General features: G+C 44.4%; 1 protein-coding gene across 3 annotated transcripts in view; it reads right to left on the reverse strand.

The window, feature by feature from the left end:
• Positions 1 to 20,689, reverse strand: part of ZNRF1 (zinc and ring finger 1) — a 105,292-nt gene that overhangs the window by 11,029 nt on the left and 73,574 nt on the right. For all 3 annotated transcript variants that reach the window (XM_025993055.2, XM_025993056.2, XM_072731520.1), the window contains exon 2: positions 3,398 to 3,493. In XM_025993055.2, the coding sequence (XP_025848840.1) occupies positions 3,398 to 3,493 (96 nt within the window). The remainder of the gene's footprint in view (positions 1 to 3,397; positions 3,494 to 20,689) is intronic.

Genomic DNA, 20,689 nt, shown 5'->3' on the forward strand with positions numbered 1-20,689 from the left:
TGTGTGTGTGTGTGTGTGTGTGTGTGTGTGACAGAGAGAGAGAGAGAGAGAGAGAGAGAGAGAGAGAAATCTCTACGGGACTGACCGGGAGTTCTGGTGAGTCTTCAAAAGGAAATAGCATTTTGCTCTCTATCCACTCAGAAAGACTCATCTTGCCTACTTTCTAGAAGATTCTGGGAACTCTACACTTCACATATTCTTTAAGTCTCCTCACGTTTCTTTTGAACAGGAAAGATAAAGTGAAGGTGAGAATGGGATGATGAGAAATCATGGGTAAAGTACGTTCCTCGCAAAACCAAAATAAACACCCAGAGGTCCTGACTTGGGACTTTGGCCTATGGAAGCTGAAAGGCCAGTGCTTTGTGTGAACTAGAACAGGCCCTAGACCAGCTCTGGAGACTTCCACTGCACATACATACCCCAGGTGGCAAAGGCCTTCTCTCATCTGGAGGGTTCAAATGTCTCAGCAAACACAGAGACTAGCGGCTGGGCTAACGGAAGCCCAGCCAAGATGGCAGTTAAGTGTCCACAGAGAGGCCAGCCGTCATTTCTGAAGCATCTTCATGGCCATAAGTCAAATTCCACTGATAGGACCAGATGCAACATGCCTCTCCTTGCCTCTGCTGGGAAGGATGGCTTTTGCAAGACAACCTTGAGTTTAAAGCCTCTAGTTTACACACACACACCCTGTAGAGGTGGTTTTCAATTAGAGGAAGAGGGAAAAATGGGACCAGAGGGGGAACAGCTTCAGTCCTGTGTCTCAGGCTGGTTGGCCAACTTCCTCTTCCTCTCAGGGGACTCTGACTCGGGAACGTGACTTCTGCAGATGGCATGTGCTCAGGCCGCGCTGCCATGCTGGCTCTCTTGTGGAAGTGAGGGGGACAGGGAGAGGGGACCCTTCCCATAGCTGTGGGTGGGAGGAGAGTTCCGGGTAGCACCGGGCACTTACAAGCCCCCTGCCTTCCCTGTTCTCCCAATGGGGTGTGCGGGTACCTCTCACTCAGGCGGCCCCAAGAGCACTCTGTCCTCCACAGCTGCTCTTACAGAGTTCTCCCTGATGATGTCAAGAGCCCAGTCCTCTTGGGTGGAGCCCACTCTGAAGCTGCTTTGTGTTCTTATGACAGCAAGGCAGTGTCTACAGAGAACTCTCCCCAGCAACCCACAGGACAAAAAGCGGTCTTCATGAGGGCTCTGTACATGTAGAGAATAAGTGAACACAGTTTCTGAGGCCACGGCTGGGGAAAGCTGTGGGCCTCGGGAGAAGACTCGTCTCCCTCCATGGTCCCAGGCAGAGATGAAGAGCAGAATAAAGTGGGGCTGGAGCATCATCCTTTAAGGAACGTACACTGACAAGTCTGACAGGACGCCCAGAGCTCACATGACAATGGCTTCAGAGAAGTGGCAGCAGTCAGTGTCTGGGGACAGGAAGAGGCTGTCCACAGGGTAGAAGAGGGGCTTTTGGGCACCAAGTAGGAAATAAAGAGGAAGGAAATGCCAGGGGCAGAAGCAGGGCCACAGCTTTCCCTACAGCTGATCCTCTGAACAAATATGACCAAACTGAGTGCAGCTGAGATACGTAGGTAACTGGCTACATGCATTCAGAATCTTTTGGCTGAGCAAATAAGTAAGAGATAAGAGAATAGTGGGGGGGCAGCCTTGGTGGCTCAGCGGTTTAGCACCGCCTTCAGTCCAGGGCGTGATCCTGGAGACCCGGGATCAAGTCCCGTGTCGGGCTCCCTGCATGGAGCAGGCTTCTCCCTCTGCCTGTGTCTCTGCCTCTCTCTCTCTCTCTCTCTCTCTCTCTCTCTCTCTCTCATTAATAAATAAATAAAATCTAAAAAAATAAAACCAACCAAACAAACAAAAGAATAGTGGGGTGTGTTTTTAGGAGAAGGAGTAGATCTGTTCGTCAGATTTACTTTGCAGGAACAATCTGGAATCATTAGGTCTCCCTAGGTGAATGCTGTGTGAAGGCAAGAGTAACTGTGGGTCTGAGGAGGTAGGACCTAAGGACAGTTCTGTAAGGAGAGTATACCCAGGAAACTTTCATCATTAGGATGGGGTTCAAGTGATCCCAAGCTCACCTTCCATCCAGTCCACAGACTGAGAAATCCCAGACTTCATCCTGAGCACTGCTATGACTTCAACCCCAGAAGGTAGCCCAGTGATGGGCTAGAGCATGCCCCCCCCCCCCAGATCCAGTGCCTGTTCTTCCAGGGCGCTGGGGTGACTCAGTTGGTTAAGTGTCTGCCTTCAGCTCAGGTCATGATCCCAGGGTCCTGGGATCGAGCCCCATGTCAGGCTCCCTGCTTAGTGGGGAGTCTGCTTCTCTCTCTGACTCTGTACACACACTAGCTCTCTCTTTCTCTCAAATAAATAAATAAAATCTTAAAAAAAAAAAAAAGATGCAGCTCTCTGATGAATGTGGTCTGAAGACCAGATTAAGTACATAAGAGTGGAAAACCAGAGAGCTGCCAGCAGTTCACAGTGCCCAGCACTAAAGAGCGGTCAGTCCACTCTCCAGAAAATGACGAAAGAAAACCCACGGACAGGCTCCCATCTTTGAAGGTGACAGTCTTGATCAATGCCAGCTGTAACTTCCTGAGCTCTGTATTGAAGGGTCTGAGGTGTAAATGTCTTACTTTATTCTGGCAGAAATCCTAAGAGCCATGTTATTGACAGCCCCATTTCACAGACCAGAAAACCAAGGCTCTACTAAGCTGAGCAACTTGTCTATGATTATATAGTCAGTAAAGGATAGAGGCAGACTTTGAATTCACATCAGCTGGGTTCCAAATCTTTACCCACAGCATACTAGACAGATGTTGACACTTACTTCATTCACAGAGCTACCATGTTAGGGAGATAGACTTGTGTTTCATGGGATGGCCTGGTCTGGTGATTGTACTCACTACTCAGCCCTTAGGCAGCTTCCAAAGTAGGAAGTGGTGTAGCCTTGAAGGAGTGACTAGGTGGCAGGTCAGCATTTCTAATCCCTAAAGGGTGTCCACTTACTGAACTTATTCTGCTGTGGACAGTCAAGGCTTAGGCATGTCATGCACACCCAGAGGTGAGGTGGCATTCTTCCCAGGCCCTCTGCTGTCAGTTGTATAAATGGGCAAAGGCCGCATGTCCCAACCCAAGGTCCCAGGAACTCACGGGACAAAAGGCCTAAGTGGGCAACCCGAGAGAGACTTCCGGTGCCATTGGCCTGACCCCTGGGCCTTCCTTCCTGTTCTACTCCGCTTCCTCTCCAGCTGGTGCACCAATTCCTTGAACAGTTGATTCCTTAACAAAGGATAGACATTCCTGCCAGAAAGCGGGGTGGCAATGCTGCCCGAAGCCATGTGAACTTGGGAAGACCCTCACTCGGAGGCTCCCCCAGCCAAAGCCTTACCGTTGTAGGAGAGGCGAGGTTTGCTCAGACACATTATAAAGTGCATTTCCATCTCATCAGAAGCCACAGACTTGGAACAAATGGGGCACTTGAAACCTGAAAGAGAGGAAAACACTGTGAAATGCTTCCTCAAAACCAAGCATAAACACAGAGGCCCTTAGACAGCTGCGGCCATGTCGGGTTGGGGTCAGCGTGGAGAATTACCATCTTCTTACAACCTACACCCAATTTCTCCTTCATTAATTTTGTGATTTTATCTGAGGCTTCCCGACTCCCACTGTCCCGCCAGCCACTCGGGGGAGCTTCTCAGAAGGCACTGGCAGCTGGTTTGAGTTTTATTTTCCTTTAGATCCTTTCCCAGGGAGTCTAGTGGGCAGCAGGGACAGGGAGGAATACAATCAAGGCAAACAAGTCATCAGTCTTTGCTGCTGCTTTTTAAAATATTTTTTATTTATTTGAGAGAGAGCACAAGAGCAGTGCAGGGGTCGGGGTGGGGTGGGGAGCAGAGAGGGAGAAGCAGACTCCTCGCTGAACAGGGGGCCTGATGTGGGTTCGATCTCAGAACCCTGGGATTACACTCAAGCCAAAGGCAGATGCTCAGCTTAACTGCTTAACTAACCTTAACTAATGGACTGAGGCACCCAGGTGCCCCAATCATCAGTCTCATCTTTGACCAACAAAATATTTAATGCCCTTCCTCCTCACAGCCCTCTAACCACGTGGCTGGACCACCTGTGGGAGGAAGCCCTACCTCGGTCAGCACCTCCATCCCTCACTGGCTCCCCCTCCGGTCCACCTCTCTATCCCTCACCCAGGGCACCTGGCCTCCCTGTGGCTCAGGCAGCTGTCCTCTGAGAGTGTGGAGCAGCAGGGTGGCCCTCCAAAACCTTCCCAAATGCCATGCATGCCTTGGCTATGTGCCACTAAGAGTAACAGCTGTTGCACAACACCCGGCAAACACAGGCTGTTGTGACCCCGCTGTCCCACTTCCGGGACTCTGGACTGCTTATACATCTGGGGAGTTTTGTCAGAATTGTACCAATATTGGAGATTTCTGCTGAAAATCTTCTGAGCTGAACGCCATTACGCAAACACAGTCCCTTGACTTATTTTTTTAATAAACAACTTTTTAAAGATAAATGGTTCCTAATTTCCCTCATTCTATTTGTATTGAAATTATTTTCAAACGATCGATTCTTTTCCGTGCTACTGAAAAGATGTAATACCAACGGAAAGTTATTTATTTGTCCACATCAAATTTCACATATTGCCACTTCTCTGTTTTGTGACTGTAATACCTACCCACCCAGCCTGGATTTCCTAGGTCCAACACAGCACATCTAAATCTTGTAAAGATGTGACTCTCCTGTTACATTTTTAGTCAAAGCGTTCCATGCACACTGGATGTTGGTAATATCTGCCAACGACATTTCCTATGAAACAGACAAAAGGCAGAGGGCTGGTATTGCCTGTTCAGTGCTTCTGGACAGAGGAGGAAGTCGTACCTTTCTTTCCCAGGGCCTTGTTCTTTCTCTATGGAAAGCCCTGGACATTGACAGCTGTGGGTGCCAAGACAGGAAGCAAGGCAGTTCCTGTGTTCCCATGTAGGGCACAAGCACTTTGCTTAGTGTTCTCCAAACCCTCATCTTTTCAGTGACAAGGAACTATAGGACCAGCCAGAAAATCCAGGGTCCACTTAACTATGGACAAAGTGGACCTCAGACTCCATGGCACAGTCCTCGTTCCCCTGACCCCTTCCCTCAACGATCAAGAGCATCCTGTATCTCAGCTAAAGAATCTTACAAGTGCTATCAATCCAAGGACTCTGGCCAAGGTTTGAGCAAGAGCTGTATTTTCTGATCTCTGGATGGTTATGAATCCATTAATAACAAAGCCAGAAGACTGAAGAGAAGCATGGTGGGGGAGGATCCATTCTCAGTTTTCTGGCAAAACCAGTTCTCAGATGTGGCAGGCTGATTCTTTTCTAACCAAGGTTAGAAATCTACAGACCCAGTGTGACACATGCTGTGGACAGGTGAGTAATGAACTTGAGTCTTGTGGAACGAGGCTGTCTTCACATCTACCCTAGGTCCCTCTGTAATCTCAGTTCTGCCCTCATGCCCGGGCTCTGCAAATAAACCAGCATTAAGTAACATTCCACAGAATGGGGATCCCTGGGTGGTGCAGCGGTTTAGCGCCTGCCTTTGGCTCAGGGCGCGATCCTGGAGACCCGGGGATCGAATCCCACATCGGGCTCCCGGTGCATGGAGCCTGCTTCTCCCTCTGCCTGTGTCTCTGCCTCTCTCTCTCTCTGTGTGACTATCATAAATAAATAAAAATTAAAAAAAAAAAAACATTCCACAGAATGACCAACCATTGGGAGATTGTCTCATTTTCTTCAGAGATTCCTTCATCTTTTTTTTTTTTTTCTCCAAAGACCAAGGTTTTATGATACCTTAAATGACTATAGGACATTTCTAGTTTAAACCTGTTACATTAGCACCCTGTCTATAGGCTTGGGGCTGAGGGCACTGCCAGGGTGGACATGCTCTGGACCAGCTGCTCTAACAGCAGGCCCTGATATAGTCAGGTGCTAAAGTGAATTGTTACTACTGATAAAAGGCCTTACACCTCACATTATCCACTTTTCTGATAACCTTGAGAACAGATTCATGGTTATCACTATAATAGCATCAATCACCCCTGCATCCCAAAATGACTCCTTGAATGCAGGACAGGGAGTTGAGTTATAGCCAAGGTACTAGGAAGTAGGCCACCCAAACGAGAAGGTCTATGAGGAAACGTCACTGGACATTTATGCCCTAGAAAAACAAACCAAGGTGAGACTCCCAGGTTTAGGCCTGTGCCCTCATTGTAAAGAGAAAGAGGCCTTGAGGAAGACATGGGTTCAAACACCAAGGGGATCTCAACCGGTCAGATTTCTTAGCTGGCGATCTGAAGTCCTTTCCATTCAGGAAGGAGCCGACTACACGTGATATTGTGACTTACAATAAGAACTATGTATTAAAGGAAAAAAAAAAAGAACTATATATTTGGTCTTCGTCTTGTTTCTGGCACAGAGTTCCTAACACCCTGGGAATTTCCTACCAGGAGTATTTGGTCTTTTGTCACTGGTTCCCAAAATAGCTCCAGAGCCATAAGGTGAAAAGAATGTCTTGTTACTCATAACGAGTCCCTGTCAACCATATCAGAATTTATGTTAATGAGGTAACTTTGGGAAAGCTCCTTGGTAAACTAAGGATGGGGGCTGGTTGCAAGGGGAAACAACCAGCTGATTAGAGAGTCCAAACTTTCAGTCCCAACCCCTAACCTCTGGGGACAGTGGTGGGGGTGGGGGACTAGAGATGTAGTTCAATCTCCAATGGCCAATGATTTATTCAGGTATGCCTATGTAATGAAGCCTCCATAAGAACCCCAAAGGATGGGGTTCAGAGAGCTTCCATGACAGTGAACCTGTGAAGATTCAGGGAGCGGGGTGCCCAGGACAGGGCACGGGGGCTCACACCCTGTTCCCATACTTTGTCCTCTGCCATCTCTTCCATCTGGCTGTTGGAGTAATATCCTTTTATGATAAAATGGTAAACAAGTAAGTAAAATGTTTCTCTTTTTTTTTTTTAAAGATTTTATTTATTTATTCATGAGAGACAGAGAGAGGAGAGAGAGAGAGAGAGAGAGGCAGAGACAGAAGCAGGCTCCATGCAGGGAACCTGACGTGGGACTCGATCCCAGGTCTCCAGGATCACGCCCTGGGCTGAAGGCAGCGCTAAACCGCTGAGCCACCCGGGCTACCCGTAAAATGTTTCTCTAAATCCTGTGAGCTGCTCTAGCAAATTAAACGAACCTGAGAAGGGAGTCATGGGAACCTCTGATTAAGAACCAGTCGGACAGAAGCACAGGTGACAACCTGAATCTGTGACTGGTGTCTGAAGTGGGGGGCAGTCCTGGGGGAATGGTACCTTCACTTGTGTGGTCTGATGTTATCTCCACGTAGACAGTGTTGAAACTGAGTTAACTGCTTGGTGGTACAGGGAAAACACACACCAGAACACAGTTTTAAGAAAGAGGTGGGTTGGGAAATATTACAACTGGAGAAGAAGCACCACTGTGGTAGGGAGAGACCTACATTTTAGCAAAAGCAGGGTTAGTGCCACTTGCTTCACCTTTCTCTGGCATGGGGGTGGGGCATGTAAAGATCAAAAAATAACTCAGTCTATTACATGAGTGGGAAATGACAAAATGACCTAGGTTTTCCAGCTTTGAGATATGGTAAGTGATCTACACTCTCCGGCCCTGTTTTCTTATCTAAAAAAAGAGGACTGTGCCTCTCTCTTGCAAGGATCAGATGAAACAAGAAACCTGAAAGCACCCTACGAAGAAGCTAATCAAATGTATCATCAAGCCCAGCAGTACTTGAGGAGGAAGGAAAAGAGGAAGGATTTAGGGGGCTGAGAGATGGGGGGGGTGGTGGTGGTAGTGGAGCAACAGGGCATAGAGGCCACAGGTCCTGAAAAGTGTGCCAGAGTCAGTGGGCGGTAGCCATCTCTGCTTGCCCCATCTGTTTCCTCTGAACCTCTGAAGCACTGTGCATGGCACTTTCCATACTGCCAGTGTGGGATGAGGCCTCCTGTTTAGCCTCCATGGCTTTCACTCCTGTATGTGATGACAAATTAATAGCTCACAAATATTGAGTCGTTACTGTGAGCAGCCACTGGGCTGTATGTGTCTTCTCATTTACCATATTACGAAGTGAGCACTCATGTTAACTCTACCTCGCAGAAGAAGACATCAAGAGCTGGGGAGGGTGCCTGGGTGGCTCAGTGGTTGAGCTTCTTTCTGCCTTTGGCTCAGGTCATGATCCTAGAGACCCGGTATCAAGTCCCACATCGGGCTCCCTGCATGGAGCCTGCTTCTCCCTCTGCCTGTGTCTCTGCCTCTCTCTCTCTCTCTGTGTCTCTCATGAATAAATAAAGAAAATCTTAAAAAAAAAAAAAAGAGCTGGGGAGCCAGAGCTGGCACACAGCACCCAGGAAGACTGACCGCCCAGAGTGTACCCTGCTTGCTGAGCCGTGGGACAGGCAGGCTGGTCTAAGGAGGAGGTGTTATATGGCAAAAGAAACATCAAGGCTACACAGACTACTGGTTATTACTAAATAACTTCAAATCCTCCACACCATCCCAGCAATTTCTTTTGAAGCATGGTGGGCCTGGATAATCCCGTAGATGGAAACAATTGAGAATTCCTGGAAATTGTGTTAATATGGAAGGACAGAGCTGTGCTTTCTACTTGGCACTGAACCTGTCACTGGTTGGTAAGATGCTGAGTTTGCAAATTACCTTTTAAATGGAAAATAAAGGACATAAGGTAAGAGGGCTGGAAAAACATGGAGAGCTAAGGGGTAAAAACTAATGTCTCCACCTTCTTTCCTGAAAGGTCATCCAATGACCAAGATGGATTTTCCCACTCTATTGCCCCAATCTTTTCTCGTAAATGTTCAGTCACAATTTAGCATCAACAGCCCTACGGAATGATAAGTACTGTGATCTTTATAAGCTATCTGAAGGTTAAAACATCTAGGAAATTCTGATACCATTTTGGAGAAAAGTTCAAGCCAAATTAAAACCAGCTCTGTGAACAAAGACAAACCAAAGGTCCACAAAAAGTCACTCAAATGACAAGATTTAGGCAAATTTCATAAGAGCCTTTCGTCATCATTGAGGAAGTGTGTGCAAGAGATGCTTTCTCTTCGTTCATGGGAAAGCTAGAGGTAGAGCCACTGGGACACTTCCTGCCAGCATCCGAGCCCAGATAGGGAGCTGGGATGCAGAGCAAGCCCACCCAGCTGCTCTCCCTTCTCCTATCTCATTCTCTGGCGGAGGCAGTGTCCAGCACGTGTCATGTCCTTAATATGTGCCACTGACAGAGTGAAGTGCCGGCCAAGGCTGACAGTGGTTCCCCTAAGCCATCACCTGCTCCCACCAAGCTGTGGCAGAGACAAGGAAGTTATGTGGTTCCTACTCTTTCTCTGCCAATCTCTCAAAATGAGGAAGGAATGAATGGCAGAGCAGCAAGAGGGAATTTGTAATCACCCAGTGCTGCAGCAGATGGGCTCTATAAGCAAGTGCTGCTACAGGATTCCTCCCCCCCAATCCAGAGGAGCCCTTCTAATGGAGACCTTACTTCTGTTCATTCTCGTCATCAGATCAGCTGAAAATGATACTGCCAGAACGGCCGACGAGCGTTGTGTTCAGCCAGAGCCCAGCTGCTTCCTGTCTTTCAATAGCAGATTGCGTAAAGGGGGGAATCCTCAGCTGGCTACAAACCAGAGCTCCCCCGCCTTGCCCACCCGGGGCAGGGCCTCGGCCCCTGGAACTGCAAGGTCAGGGTAAGCCCACTGGTAGGTGACCCGACAGAGGCCCCGGGAGCACACACATGTCCTGTACCGTAAGCATCTTCCTGCACCCAGGTCCTTCCACGGCTGATGGGACAACTGAGGAAGGCCAGGAGCCACTGACTCAGGCTGTGATTCTCCTGGTCCTCCACATTTATCTTGGGATTTAATCAGCTCTTCTCATTTCCCAGAACTGCAACCTTCTCCTTTAAGACCTGATTTCTGGGGCGCGGGACGTGTGCTCTGCATGTTGCCCCAGTTCCCTCCCTGACCCTCCCTGTGATGCTGATGCGCTATTTTAACGCTGCCCCAGTTCTGCCTGTCTCTGGGATCACCTAAAGGGAGAAGCATCTAAAGAAGCAACCAGGGAGAAGGAAGCTAGGCTGTCCAGGCAGGCCCTTGCGTCCCCGGGAAGAGGGGCTGCTGTAGATCCCTCTCACGCAGAGGCTGAGTCCCCTACTATTCAGTTCCTAGTTTCCACCCTGGAGCTCTCCCCTCACATCCTGTGGTGCTTGTCTGTGACATGAGACTTGACTAAATGAATTCAGTAACATGGGATTTCTTACAAAATAAAGATCAGGGGGGTAACATGGGATGACTTTTGACATTTCTATACTGTCGAAGAGATGTGCCCCCAAGAGCAGAGGCTGTAGGTATCATATTCTTCACACGTACTTTCCTGCCCAATCCCTGAGAAATAACTGGAAACCAATGCACAGTTTTTGAGTTGGTAAGGCATGGGACAGTCTTGCTTGGAGAACATTCTGAACTAGAAAAAGGCCCAGCACTTCTGACTTGCTTCTTTCAAAACCCCTCTGTGGACTCAGCCTCTGCAGTTCCATTCCAGGGGCTGAGGCTCGCCCCAGGAACCAAGAAAATTCTCATAAGTGGATACCAGAAGAGAGCCACACTGACACCTAAAATCAGTTAACATATTCGTGTATTTTTTAACATGTCTGTTGTGACAGTAGCTCTATATGTCAGTTTGACTGGGTCATGGAATGCCCATTATCTACAGGTGTATTTAAGAGGGGGTTCCTGGATGAAATTAACATCTGATTGGTAGACTAAGTGAAGCAGACAGCCCTCCCCAGTGTTGATGGTCATCATCCAATCCAATTTTGAGCTGTCTGCCTGAATGATCTGGGACACTGGTCTTCTCCTGTCCACAGACTGGGACGTATGGTATTGGTTCTTCTGGTTCTCAGGCCTTCAGACTCAAACTGGAACTAACTCCAGAAGGGGTTCATGGATCTTCAGCTTGCGGGTGACAGATCATGGAATCTCTTAGCTTCTATACTTGCATGAGCCAATTCCTTTTTTTTTTTTTTTTAAAGATTTTATTTATTCATGAGAGACAGAGACAGAGAGAGAGAGAGAGAGAGAGAGAGAGGCAGAGACACAGGCAGAGGGAGAAGCAGGCTCCATGCAGGGAGCCCAACATGGGACTTGTTCCCAGGTCTCCAGGATCACACCCTGGCCCGAAGGCGGGGCTAAACTGCTGAGCCACCTGGGCTGTACGAGACAATTCCTTAAAACACTTTCTTTCCCTCCCTCCTTTCCTCCACCAATGGCTCGGCTCGGTTTCTTTGCAGAGCCCCAATACATCTACTAATTAAACTGCCAAACAATAAAACTTGAAAGACTGGCAACGTCAAATGTTGGTGAGGATGTAGAACAACTGGAACTCTCAGATACTGTTGGCAGGAACCATTTTGGAAAATGGTCTGGTAGTTCTTTATATAGCTAGCCTGACATAAGCAACTCCTCATTTACACATTTACCCAAAAGAAATGAAGATAGGTCTACAAATAAATGTTTATAAGAATTTCATCACAGCTTTATTCATAACAAGCAAAAACTGGAAATAACTGCCCATCAGCAGAGGTAAATAAACTGTAGCATGATGGGTTATAATAGATCACCACTCAGCAATAAAGAGCAATGACTACTGATATATGCTTCAACACAGATGGATATTAAAAACATGCTGAGGACGGACATAAAGGAGTACATATTATGATTCCAAATGTATGAAGCTTTACAACTGGGAAAATTCTATAGTGGAAAAAAATCAGAACAGTGCCTGTCTCCAGGTGGTAGGAGCTGGGGCAGAAATGAACTGAAGAAGGGATAGAGACATTTTTGAGGGGGTGAAATATACTAAATCATGAAGAGGATTTGGGTTACACATATGCATGTACATGTCAAGATTCAATGAATGCACACTTAAGATTTGAGATTCCATTGTTTGTAACCAGAAAAAAGAAAAACTAAGCAAATATTAAACTGTAGTTAACGGTATACATGCTGAAGCATTTAGAGCAACGTGTACTGACATGTGCATTGAGATGAAATGCATAAAAATGATGCATAAGTTAAACTTCTTCCCATGTTCCTGTATATTTGAAATTTTCATCGTAAATCATCAAAAAAGTATCAAGCAGTGAGGGTGTGTGTGTGTGTACATGCATGCTAATTTAGCTACAGTGGTCAGGGAAGGCCCCTCTGAGGGGGTGACAGGTGCCAGAGAACTTGGTGTGTTAGGATAATAAGGGTCAAGTCACAAGCACAGTAAGTACCAGAGGTGGCAGGGGACAGTGGGGACATGCTCTCTTACTGTCTATGCTCAAATACTTTTCATTTATTCTGAAAGCTGAATGGATTATCTTGTCTGGATAGAGGATTCTTTTCTTCCTCCAGCTTTATTAAGGTATAATTAACAAATAAAATTCTAGGTGCACAATGTGATGATTTAATATACATAATACATTGTGAAATGACTGCCACAACTGAGTTAATATATGTATCACCTCACATATTTACATAACTCTTCTTTTGGGTGAGAAGACTTAAGATTTTCTACTTTATTTTATTTATTTATTCATGAGAGACACAGAGACATAGGCAGAGGGAGAAGCAGGCTCCCTGTGGTGAGCCTGATGTGAACTCGATCCCAGGACCCCAGGATCATGGCCTGAGCCAAAGGCAGATGCTAAACCACTGAGCCACCCAGGTGTCCCAGAAGACTTAAGATTTTAGCAAATTTCCATCATACACTGCAGGATTTTAGGGTTTCAGGTCGTTTACTAACATCTTTAATCTACTTTGAGTTGATTTTGTATCTGGTGTAAGATAGGGATCCAGTTTCATTCTTTTGCATGTGAATACCCAACTAACACTACTGAACAAACTATCCTTTCTTCATGGTATATTCTTGGTGCCTTTGTAAATAACTGACCATATATGCATGGGTTTATTTTGGGCCTCTATTCTGTTTCATTGGTCTATGTGTCTGTTTTTATGCCAATACCATACTGTTTTGATTACAATAGCTTAGTAACATAATTTGAAATCAGAAAGTGTGATATCTCTAGTCTTATTGTTCTTAAGATTGCTTTAACTATTCAGGATCTTTTGTGGTTCCATGCACATTTTAGGATTATTTTTCCTATTTTTGTGAAAAATGTTACGGGAATTTTGATATGGATTGCACTGAATGTGTAGATCACATTTTAACAATATTAATTCTTCTGATCTATGAACATGAAATGTATTTATTTGTGTCTTCTTCAATTTCTTTCATCAGTGTCTTATAGTTTTCAGGTACAAATCTTTCACCTTCTTGCTAAATTTATTCCTAAGTATTTGTTTTTGATGCTATTGCAAATGGAACTGTTTTCTTAATTTCTTTTTCTGATACATCACTGACTCTACTGAATTTGTTTATCAGGTACAACAATTTTTTGGTGGAGGCTTTAGGATTTTCTATATAATAATACTATGTCATTTCATAGTTTACTTTTTCCTTTCCAATTTGGAGGACTTTTATTTCTTTTTCTTGCCTAATTGCTCTAGCTAGGACTTTTAATATTATGTTGAATAAAAGTCGGCCTGAGTATAGGATTATTGAGTTGATTTCTGTTTTTTCCTCAATGGTCTACAGATAAAATTCTACCATATTCTAGCTTTTTGATGCTGCAAATAGAAAATTTGATATTCTTTTTCCTTTGTAAGTAATGTGTTCCTTTGCCCTGAAAGTTTGGAAGATTTTTCCTGTCATCCTTAGAGTTCAGATATTTTACCAGGATATGCTTAGATGTGTCTTAATTATTCCCTTAGTGGTAAGTCATGAGTTCGTTCACCAATTATTTCTAGTGTTCCTCCTCCTAGCTATATATTATAGTAAGATTGCATTTGCTTATTCACTTTGAAGTTAAAAGTGAGGTTTTGATTTGCTTTGGTTAGTGAAATGTGAGTAAAAGTAATAATGTATACACTGCCAAGCAGACAGCAGACTTTAAGCACTAGCTTATGATTCACCACAGACCTGCACTGCTGTATTGAGATGAACCCTCTACCACCTGAGGTTCCTAGGTAACAATGAGCAGACTACCACTCCACATACCGCCACTGCACCCGGCAACTGTAACCTGTACTGGGTACTGTACTGTGGGAGAAAAAAATGAATCTGTTGAGTTTAAACTACTGAGCTTGTGGGACTATTTTTATTACATCATCAACCTAGTTCTAGCCTGTCCTGACCAATACACTCTTCCTCTACCTTCTTTTCCTTCTAATATTCCTATTACTGGAATGTCAAATTTCTTGTATCTCTTCCAGGTCTCTTACCTCCAACTCCATAACTTCTGTATCTTAGCATTTTCTCAGGAACTCAGCCTCTCTAACTCTTGGGCCATGGCTGCCTGCCCTGATGCTTGGCTCGAAGAGGTAAATAGCTGGCATTGTAAGTCAAAAAGATGAAATGTGCATTCCAGCCATTACTGTCCCAAGATCCTCTCTGTCTGGATATTAATATTCTATTTTTAAAATATACACACTTCCTTGCATCAGCAACAATTCACACACTTATATCATTTTTAATGTCTACGTATTCTATAGTGTTAATATATTGTGCTTAGCTTTTTCCTTTTGTGGGTGTTTGGATTCCCAATTTTTACCTACTATACAGATTCTCTCAGTAGTGATCTCCAATCTCTCTACTCTAAGCACAGAATATTCCACCCCCAACATATTTTTGCTGTTTCTGGATTCCAGCTGACTGGTTTGAAGGAAAGAAAACTGTATCAAGAGTCAGAAGAACCAGGCTCTCCCTATCACTAGCCAGGTGGTCTTTTGCAAGCTATTTAGCAGTATTTATATGGTGCCCAGTGTTGTTCTAAACACTCTAAAGAGTGTTCTGTACAGAGAAAAAGATATGTGGAATGTGAGGTGGCCATTTTACTTATGCTGCATGCAGTACAGCTCAAATATACTAAGGCTAACTGTTAAATCTCCCTATTTTATTTCTTGATCTGAAGAACAGGAAAAGAAATGAAAAATGAGTTGATCCTACGTAACATATTTTGTGGACTCTAAGATGCCATCAATTTAAAGAGACATTATTATAAACCTTCAAGAGAGGGAAAAAAAAGAAAACCTCTGCCAATTATAATTTTAAGGTGTGATGATATGATACATACTGATTTTTGAGTTGTTAAATTGTGAAATGCATGTGCCTTAGAATCAGTGAATATATGAGAAATACATATATGGATATTTAAATCTACATATATAGACCAAATCCCAATCATATACCCGATACATTTACTCCTGTTTATTTTTTTTATTTTTTATTATTTTTTTTAATTTTATTTTTTTTTTACTCCTGTTTATTTACTGCAAATGAGAACTGGCTCAATCAAGATATCTACAGAGGGAACAAAGGGAAGATCTGCAGGGTGTGCACATGGATATGTGTGTGTCTGATGACATCAAGCCCACTCCGCTTTTATAGAAACTCTAGGCAGGTGGAGCCCAAAAACAGCATTCTAGCCAAGTGAATAAGAGGAAAGGCATTTGCCAGAACAGGAGCTATGGCTATTAATCTGTTCTGTTTCCTTTGCCACTCTAACCTACTTCTTCCAGAGAGAGTCCCTAGGACTATTTAAGAGGAAGTGTTGGGGAAAGGGGGAAGTGGGAACATGATGGTCTGATGATCCAAGCCTGAGCAAGTATGAATATGGAAAAGATAAAAGCCTCAGAGTGACTGTGATCAAGTCCCCAACTAGTGCCCAGGGAAGTTGAATGTAAAATATAATCCTTGGTCACCTAGCTACCATGCTTAGTCAAGTTCAGGAGCATCCAATCATGATTCAAATAGTGTGTAGGTAGACTCCAGATTAACATTTGGCTTTTATTTTAGAGATGTCTTATTTGAGGGATGGATTCTCTATTACAAGAGTAATACTGTCTAAGGAATCAAGCCAGAATTTCTTTAAATACTTAGATATTAGTGATCACCTAAAAGCTAGGCAATGGGAGAGACAGGTCTGGCCAGGAAATGCATAGTTACTTAGCTGAATACCATGCTTTCCTCCCAATGGCTGCTCCACCTCATTCCAATCCCTAACACACCACACATCTATGGCCCTTGGACCCAATATCCATAGTTGCTGCTGAAGTGGGTTTTCCAGTGTTTGGGCAACTCTAGAAAACACTCTTAGACGTACGCAGGAATCCTCAGCCTTTTCTTCATAAATTCAACAGCAAACAGTGGGGCCACAAACCATGTCACCTCAAAAAAGACAAAGGGAACAATAAAATCCCTTTGGGCAAAAAAGGGCAATTATCACCTGCAGAGGATTTGTGGAATGATTAGCAACAGAAGGGAGCCTCACTTCTTCCAATTCCAGTTGGGGATACTGAATAGGACATCAGGCATGTAGGTCCAGCTTCATTCACAGCAGGTGCCAGCAGCCAGGTCTGTGGAACCACCCTGCTGTTGGCCTGTTTCTCTGATATTCTTTTTCAAATCCTGGGGTCTTGATTGATTTTTTTTTTTTTTAAATCAACGAACTTTGCTGCTGCTGCTTTTTTTTTTTTTTTTTTGCAGTTTATGATTTTATTTTTTAAAGGATTTTATTTATTTATTCATGAGAGACACAGAGAGGAGAGAGAGAGAGAGAGAGAGAGAGAGGCAGAGGGAGAAGTAGGCTCCATGCAGGAAGCCTGGCGTGGGACTCGATCCCGGGTCTCCAAGATCACACCCTCACACCCTGAGCTGAAGGCGGTGCTAAACTGCTGACCCACCGGGGCTGGCCTGAACTTTGCTTTTTTTTTTTTTTTTTTTTTTTTGAACTTTGCTTTTTTTAATGAAGTTTTTGGAGGTGGAATTAAAAGTGAAAAGGAGAGTTATGGAAGGAAAGGACAAAGAAGCAAAGATTCACACAAAATCTATACAGGATCAATAGTTCATTTCTGAGCTCCTGAAGGCATCATCTACCTCGGTGTCCATATGGTTGATGGGAATTTCACTGACAAGAAGGAAAACACTTGAACATACTACTGTATCATGTTCAACCGGAATCTGACTCACCAGGCAAATGGACATGACACTCACATCTAAGTGACTGCTCATATTAAAAAACATCATCTGCCTGGCACTACTGATGCCGACAGCCCTGGCCTTCATGTCACTGAAGGTCTGCTGGAAAACTCCTCCAAGCTCTCAATGTAATCTCAGGATGCAGCACACGTGCTGCTGTATTCACTTCCTAACAACTATCAGCTCCAGCTTGGGCCCTGGCACGCAGCAATACTGCAGGCTGAGCTTGGCTATTTGGCAGAATGAATGCTGGCTGGCTTCTTGCCTGGGCCTAGACCTGGCCCTTTCCCAGCAGGGCATCCTCTGCTCAGCTGTACCTCCAACACAGAAGTAGATGGAAGCAGGAACTCAGAGGACACAGTCCTGTAGGCCACAACTGTGCTTTGAAATGGAATCTAAAGAGGAAGAAGCCAAAAGAATAGAATGGAGTTGTTTTTGAGAGCCTAACTGCAGTAGAACAATCAATCTTATCAAAGGGAACTCTAAGGTTTAGAGAAAGCCTTCATGCTTCACTCCTGGCTTTTCTGTCATCCACGGCTGTGAGTACCACAGAGGAGATGCAAAGAACCTAGAGAGCTAGGAGGTACTGACCAATGAGTTAAAAAAGGATTCCCCAGAGACCCTCCAGACACAAAGCATGAGCTATAAGGATCATCAATTCTAAGCTCCCTAAAATAGCGTATGACCCCTATCAAGACACATAAAGCATGCTACTGTACTGGTTTTCCTATCTGTGCTTCAGATCGCTTTGAGTCTGGTACACAAAAATGGTACAGGGAGTTAGCAAGAGGAAAGACACTTCAACATGGTGGCAGGAACGTGGCAATACCTCACAAATCCTTATTCACAGTACTAGTCCCAAAGTGATGAAAGTCAGGGGTCTCCCAATGATAAGCAATCTGCTTGGCTGGCAAACAAAAAACCTGTGATATGATATAACATGTAAAATCAAGTATATCTCAGTGGACAAAATATTAAAACAGTAAGCTGACCCTGTGTTGCACCTTATACACGTTTATGCAATGGGAGGACCACATAAACAATTCCCTCTTCATGTTGACATTTCTACCTTCATGACTATTTTTGCACAGATTTTGACATCCCCTCCTTTTTTTTTTTTTTAAAGATTTTTAAATTTATTTACTCATGAGATACACAGAGAGAGAGGCAGAGACATAGGCAGAGGGAGAAGCAGGCTCTCCGCAGGGAGGCCGATGTGGGACTGGATCCCAGGACCCTGGGATCACACCCTGAGCCAAAGGCAGACGCTCAACCACTGAGCCACCCAGGCATCCCTGACATCCCTTCATTTCAAATCAGCACATCAACTTCCCAAAATATTGGCATCAGGAACCTAAATATTGATCAGTATCACTTAATGATATCTAAAAAAATAAGCAAACAGCATGAAACAACATGGATCTGGACTCAGAATTCCACCATTCAAGTCATAAGCTATGTGGCCAAGGCCGAGTCGCCTAGCTTCCTTGATCTCCTTTTCTTTTGGTCTGTAAAACAGGAATAATTCTGCCAGCCTCGCCATTAAATGGAAACATATATGTAAAAAGCTATACAAACATGCGACAGGCAGAATAATGGTTCCCCAAAGATGTCCCCATCCTAATCCCAGATTCCTGGGAATAGGACAAAGGGGGCTTCATTGGTGGGACAAATTAAGGATTTTAGAATGGGATATCATCCCAGATTATCCGGGGAGCCTAATGTAATCGCAAATTTCCTTACAAGGGAACAAGAGAGACAGGAGAGTCAGGAGAGCAGATGTCAAAGAGAGATGTGAAGATGCTACGCTGCAGGCTTTGAAGAATCGAAGAGGCCATGAGTCTAGAAAAGTGGGAGCCTCTAGAAGCTGGAAAAGGTGAGGGAATGGGTTCTGTTCTAGAACCTCCAGAAGGAATGTGATCCTGCCAACACTTTGATTTTAATGCCCAGACTATTTCAGACTTTAACCTCCAAAAATGTAAGAGAGTAAATTTATGTTGTCAAATTTGTGATAAGTTGTTATAGCAGTAATATAAAATTAATGAAGAAAGTTATAGGAGACATGGTTATTCTCCTAAACAATAAGATCTTAAAGGGGGGAGGTAGCTGGGGTTCCCTGACTGCTAAAAATTGCTGGAGCATGATATCCTCTCTTGGAGCACCACTGAAAATTGCACAACTATTTGCCACACTCAAGTTGGATGAGCAACCAAGTGAGTCAGCCTGTCTTGTCTGTCCATTCATTTTACTCTGTTTATTAAGTGGTAAGGAAATATGGCAAAGCCCTGAATATAATTTCTAGGCTCATAATGATCTGTTAGGAAGGAGAGAGGCAACATGACTGCAGAGTTCTCATTCTTTTCATATTTTTTCTAGCCTTAAGTGAACATCTAGTGAGCATACCTGACATGCAGCTTCTTAACCTGAACACTTCTAGAATGAACATCTCAGGGTCTGTCAACATCCTGAAATAATATGGCAGGTTCTGTGGCAGGGATGTTTTTGTCTGGGGGAATGGATCCATACACTTGGATTGTCAAAAGGTTTTGGGCTTATAACTTAAAAGCTAATAACCATTTGTATAATAAAAGATTACAGACAGAAGATTATCTGACATTTTGGGATATTTTGAAAACAGACCCAACACTTGTGACTTACCTTTAGTAGGGAGAAGAGGGACCAGCCAAAAGAAAAATATGGAACCTGGCCCTCCAGGGCTCCACACCTCATGATCAGGGTCATTTAACATTTACACATCAGAGAGCCATTTACAACAAGTCCATTAAACATAATTTCCCTTTGTACGGAGTCTGCATACATGCACTCATCCCTGCCTACAGAATACTCTCTCAAGGACACCCACCCTTAAGCAACTGCCCCCATTTACAATGAAGAGCACCTTCAAAGAATTATCTGCAATGGCTCTCTTCACTTCCTCTCCTTCCATTCCCTCTTGAACTACCTCAATCCTCAAAACTGCCATTACTAAGGACCTCTGCATGATTACGTGAATTCTCCAAAATTCAGCAGCATTTGAGAAAGGTGATCCTCCTCCACCTGCCCCCACCACACTGTCGTTACACTTACTTGTTTTTTGGTTCCCTATAATGCCCTTTCCTCTGACGTCTGCTAGTTCCTACTTGCCTCCTTACATAACCTCTCTAACAGCCACCAATCCGGATTCACCCTCCCAGGACCAATGTGCTTTATATTCTTCTAAGCACTCACCACCAATGCACCTGCTATCTGTTGCCCCCATTTCAATATAAGCTCCATGAAGGCAGAGCCTTTTTCTATTACGGCTGTATTCCCAGATCATGACATATGATAAGCTCTTGAAAATATCTGCTGGATGAATGAATATCACACTTCATGCAACTGTGTGAAAAAGGCCCAGATGTACAACTGGAAAGAGATAACAAATTAAGGGTATGTCAAACTGTTGTTTGAGTCCATTCCCAGCAGGGGCCACCTTCTACCACTCAAGGCTCCACC

Source organism: Vulpes vulpes, chromosome 12 (genome assembly GCF_048418805.1).
Source record: "Vulpes vulpes isolate BD-2025 chromosome 12, VulVul3, whole genome shotgun sequence".
Lineage (NCBI taxonomy): Eukaryota > Metazoa > Chordata > Mammalia > Carnivora > Canidae > Vulpes > Vulpes vulpes.